Source organism: Nelusetta ayraudi, unplaced genomic scaffold (genome assembly GCF_046127955.1).
Source record: "Nelusetta ayraudi isolate G7.1 ecotype Tasmania unplaced genomic scaffold, CSIRO-AGI_Nayr_v1 ptg000135l, whole genome shotgun sequence".
Lineage (NCBI taxonomy): Eukaryota > Metazoa > Chordata > Actinopteri > Tetraodontiformes > Monacanthidae > Nelusetta > Nelusetta ayraudi.
The window spans coordinates 6632216-6637592 of NW_027466185.1; the positions used below are offsets into that span (position 1 = coordinate 6632216).

General features: G+C 48.1%; 1 protein-coding gene across 1 annotated transcript; it reads right to left on the reverse strand.

The window, feature by feature from the left end:
- Positions 1 to 1373: 1373 nt before the first annotated feature.
- LOC142877231 (amphoterin-induced protein 2-like) lies at positions 1374 to 4899 on the reverse strand. Its single transcript, XM_076011692.1, has 2 exons — positions 4567 to 4899; positions 1374 to 3691 (listed from the first exon to the last, which is right to left on the reverse strand). The coding sequence occupies exon 2, from the start codon at positions 3603 to 3605 to the stop codon at positions 2088 to 2090; it is 1518 nt and encodes a 505-aa protein (XP_075867807.1). The 5' UTR covers positions 3606 to 3691; positions 4567 to 4899; the 3' UTR covers positions 1374 to 2087.
- Positions 4900 to 5377: the final 478 nt, after the last annotated feature.

Genomic DNA, 5377 nt, shown 5'->3' on the forward strand with positions numbered 1-5377 from the left:
TCTGTCCTAAATGTATGCATTTAGACCCTGTGACACCACCTCACGCCATTTGTCGCAGTCATTTGTGAAGAACAAAAATCCCATTTAAAGCAGTAAATCACAAACATATCGAAAGAAACTGAACCGGCATTAAAATGGAAATCTGTGCTATTTTCGCAACTAGTTGTTGCAGCCGATGTTGCCATTAAAATGATGTTATCTCGCAAAGTGTGTCCCTCCATTTGGGAGTAGGATAACAACACTAGCAGCACTAACTAAATGTCACCATCCTCACCTGTGAAAAGCGCCCTGTCACAAAGAGAAAGTGTTGTGTTTAAATTAGTCCCAGCGGAGTTTACAACCACCCGACTTCTATTCAACACCTAGAGTGGCTGCTGGCCTCAATCTGTGGGAAGAGTCTCCTTGTTCACCACCACTGTCCTCGTACCACGTCTTCTACACTTGAAAAAAAGAAGGCAACCAACAAGTGCACAAATAAGGCTTTAGAGGCTTTTGCAAATTTTTCCCCCTACCAGTCACTCAAAACGCTTGTAAGAGGATTTTAACAAAAATGCAATTTGTTGGCTCGGTAAGAGATTAGTTGCCATCCTTAAATCCTGCTGATGTAATACTGCTTTCATATTTTACCCCAACTGCTACCGTTTTAGATATGAAAAGATTTGAGCGGACCCTAAGGGAGGAGGGAAACCCAAAAAAAAACAACACTCCCAAAGTGCCCCAAATGAAAACTGTAGATAAAACACAGACCCTCACTTTTCTTTCATACCTTTAAGTCCTTCACTGCAAAGTTTGGATTTCTTGAAATTTCCAGGAAATTTAGTCTGCATCTTCTGAAGGGGGATGGTTTTTTTTTGTTTGTTTTTTTCAATCTTAGCAGCACTGGAATGGAACTCCAAGGCATTTTTGATGAGGTTCTGGGCAGCTTGGAGATGATTCCATACACCTGATAAAATCAAACACAGGGAGGACAGAGAATGTGGGTCATAATGTGCTTAGGGACTGTGGACACACTGTCTGATTTCTGACACACTTATCTGGGCTGACTGGGACCTCATTGTGGAGACCCAACTTCCCTGCTGTCTGAAGCGATAAGGATCAATTCCTCAGTGGAGCTGCTGTTGGTGAGGACATGGCTCGCTGCAAAGAGGCTGTGTCTATTTTTACACGTATCGGGTTGACGGGTGTCCGGCCTGCGACAGTGCTGGAGCAAAACAGCTACAGGTGGGCTGGTCGAGACCTGATCTCTGGCACGTCTCTGCGGAACGGCGGACAGACTCTGTTACAGTGTCAGCAAGGTGCCGCAGCGTAGCGGTGCTCAAATGTGAAAGCCGGAGAGATCTGTAAAGCAATAACACACCAAGACAAGCTGCGTCTCACAGTTTTTGAGCCTTCAGTTTAATTGCGCTATTGCATCATAATTGAAAAGGTTTGTATTGTAGAAAAAAATCACATTAAACGTGGCATTACAGCTGAAGTGAGATATGCTTTGCTCTAGCTATCAGCTTTAATTCATAAATATCTTAGCAAAAATAACTTAGGACAGGGAAAAGGTCAACTCTAACAGGTAGTTACACCATTAGGACGTCATCAAACCCAGTGTTAATGTAATTAAAAGACAGTTTGTAGCTGAGAAATGTCTCCTGTCGAGGCATGACTTTGTGTTTGAAACATGTTTTAACAACAATACAGAGATTGATGGTACAAAACGACAACACATAGACGGTTGGAAAAACCCTCATCAACTAGGACTGCTGATCAAGATCTCTCCTCATGAAACACATTAAACAAGATATACAGTATACTTATTCATTACATGGTTGGTTTATGGAGTATGGTGTTTTTTTCTGCAACAGAGAAGGTACTGACAGTCAAGACGTCATACAAATTCTTCACAATGGTACAGCTTTTTCTGCCCCAGGCCAAACAAAGCTCTAAAGTGTGCGACGACTACAGATGAATCATGGTATACTACTTTGCACCGACTGTTTTCCTTATGCTGTTATTTTTTTCTAAAGAGGAAAACAAGATGGTAGAAAAACTGAACTTGGGTTCAGAATACGGAGATGGTTTGTATGGTCGTTTCCTTGCTACGCTGTGTGAGCAAGGTCTGTGAGGGGCTGTCCCACTGTCCTGCTTCCATTCTTCAGAATCCCTTCAGTGGCAATGGGACCTGGGTTCACCATCGGTGTTTTGGGGAAGGCGACGTCGGAGTCGTCTTCGCGGGGTTCCAGGAAAGCCACCCTCTTCCCGTTGGCCCGCCGCTGTCCTTCCTCTACCTCCCTGGGGTCTGAGCAGAGGACGATGGCTCGTCCGCCACACCCCCTTGATGTGCCGCCCCTTGTCTCCCTGCACCGGCACGGCGTGAGGTAGAGGTAGAGCAGCACGAGCACGATGCTGACCACGCAGGAAGCCAGGGTGGTGAATGCTGTGTTGAAGTGCTCGGTGCTGCCACGGTGCGCCGAGCCACTGGCGGAGGTGGCGCTGGAATTTCCCACGACCACGCTGACTACCCCAAACTTTTTGGGGTCGTACAGGGGCCGACGGGCCGTCACGCAGGCGTACATCCCGGAGTCCTCCAAAAGGGCCGACCTGATTGCAAGAGTGCCGTTGCGGAAAACGTTCAAACGGGCATCTGGGTCGAAGGCTGTCGAATTGATCACAGTCCTGGGAGTGACCCAAAACACAGCCGCACTGGTGTTGGCCAAAGAAGTCAACCCGGGGCATGCCACTCTCAGCCAATGGCCGGGCTCCACCTGGTAAGTCTGCGCTTCCAGGGTCATACCAGGTTGCACTTCCTGGCTACAATCTGTCAGTTCCGAATCGTCTACGCATGAGTAATCACCTCTGAAGTCCACTAGGGGGAGATACTGTTTCCACATCCAGTACTCCAGCAAGGCAAGCAAAGCACATTCGCATGTCAGAGGGTTTCCCTGTAAGTAAATGTCACTTCTCTGAGTAAGAGACAGCAGGTTCTGGACGGGAACCTTGAGGAGCCTGTTGTATGACAAATCGAGCAAGGTCAAATTTCGTGGCCCACCTGGTTCCAAGTAAAGCCCTGAGGGGAAAGCAGCTAGTCGGTTCCCAGAGAGGTAGAGCCTCTGGAGACTGCGAAGGCTGCCCAAAGCCCCAGGGTTGATCTGGACGATCTGGTTGCCAAAGAGCAACAGCTCTTTCAGCTCCTTCAAACCTGCAAAGACGTCCGAGTCCAGCACTGTGAGTCGGTTGCTGGAGAGGTCGAGGTGTAGGAGGTTCGGAGTCACAGCGAAGGCGTTCACCTCAACCACACTCAGGGCGTTTCGACTTAGAATCAAAGTGGCGAGCTTGTGGAACGTTCCGGACATCCAACCCACAGGCAGGACGGTAATGGCGTTGTGGCTCAGGTCCAACCGCGTGATGTAGCCCGGGAGATCGGAGGGCACCGCGGACAGATTGCGGCCGCTGCAGGAAATGATATCACTGGCGCAGATGCAGGAAGATGGGCAGGTGGCCACGGAAGGAGGAGGGTAGCTGAGAGACAGGAGGAGCAGCGTAGCTGCGGCAAGCGGTCGGCAACAGCTGCCCCCAAAATTGGTCAGAGAGAAGTGCTGCAACACAGTGGGACACATCCTGGTGTTCCCTCAGGATGAGGTCTCAGGTTACTCTGGCGCTGGGTGTGCATATGTCAGGTTTGCAAGTGGAAGGCTGACACGAGCTGAGAGAAGACAGACAAATAGGTTCAATAAGTGAAAGAGATTTTTATCATTGCACCATTTAGAGTTGATATTTTGTTTTTTAGAGGAACAACATAATAAAATGCAGAAGTAGACAGTGGACCATCATTCCCCCTCTTGCCTCTCCAGACTCATTTTCTTAGGGGAAATGATACAGAGGTAACAAGACAAGAACTACTGATTAGAATGATCAAGCAAAAGTGAACATGGTGATCACGTTAGGAATTTTAAAGCATTATTATTATAATTTTAGACTTCACTGTTACACTTATATGTCGGCCTTGCTGTTTTTGTTCCTATCTATAAAGTGCACTGACGCATATTTCTCAAATGATGCTTTCCTCAAGATGATAACTTTACAATAACTTACAACAATAACTTCTGACATTTATACATCTGATTTTACCAAGCAGCCTCTGAGATAATCGAGTTTGCCTTAATTAGGAGGTAGAGAAATACTTTTTCTGATGTCAACAAGCATCTATTTACCTTAACTCTATCTTCCTGTTTCTAATTGCATATATATTGCAAAAGAAAAGTTTAAACGCAAAGAGGATCAACGGGCGAGCAAAGGAAACCGAGCCAGCGGGGCCACGGGTGAAGTTGAAAGCAACAATTAATCGATGAATCAATGCAGTTGTGTCGCACTTGAAAGTCTCGCCGTGATTCAGGAAGAGTGCGAAAACAACAGGAAGAGAAAGATCGACAATTCGTTCGCCGCCGCCGTGCAAGCAATTTCAAGGCGCGTATTGCAGAGCGTCGAACAATAAACAGCGGTTGTTGCTCGACAAACAGTTTTTGTTTTGTTTTATTTACGGAAGCCTGACTAAAAACAGGTAGTACAAAGGCAGCTTACCTCCACACCCACACCGCTGCCGGGGCTCAAATCATGATCCCGACCGCCTTTTGCCTTCACATCCTCACGGAGGGAGAGGGAAAAGAGAGAGAGAGAAAATCCCCTCGGAGCCGAACGCGCGCCGATTCCCCCCTCTTTTCGGAAAAGCTCGAGCAGGTGGGAACGGGGAAGCCTGAGGTGAAGCTGAAGCGCTTCACCTGCAGGTCGGGTTGCATCGTTGCCGTGGGGAGGGGGTTGTCCCGGGTGTAAACACACGGACCGGAGCAGGGCAGCGGCGGCGGCCAATGCAGCGAGAGGACGGGGCGCTGCCTCTCCTGCCGGGAGGGCTGCGAGGTAGGGCAGGGACGGAGGAGAGAAGAGTGGAGGGGCGGGGGGGGGGGTCGGCTTCATCAGCATGGCTGCATTTCACCCTTCATTTGGTTTTTGTTGTGTTCCATTATGAAACCTCAGCAGACGGCAAGCCGGAGAGCCATCAAGAGGTTCATTTTCGACGTCGTGCTTTTCAATTCTGCGAGGCGCCAACAAACATTATGCACTGAAAGATGCAGGGCTCACGTTTTACACAAAAGAAATTCCCTTGCCAAGCTGTGTGTCAAACTGCCAATGAGCTCATGCAAAAATGAGAGTGCTCCAACATTTACTGTCTTTGACTGACTCACTCCTCACTTTTCATCAGCGGCCTGTGATGCCACAGAGGGCATCGCTGGCACTAGTTGGCACAGCTTCATGACTGCCTTGGTTTTGTTTGTTAGTTTGTTTTCTTGTTTTTGTTTTCTGAATATGTGGAAGGTGCGGTTTTAGCAGGGAGCTA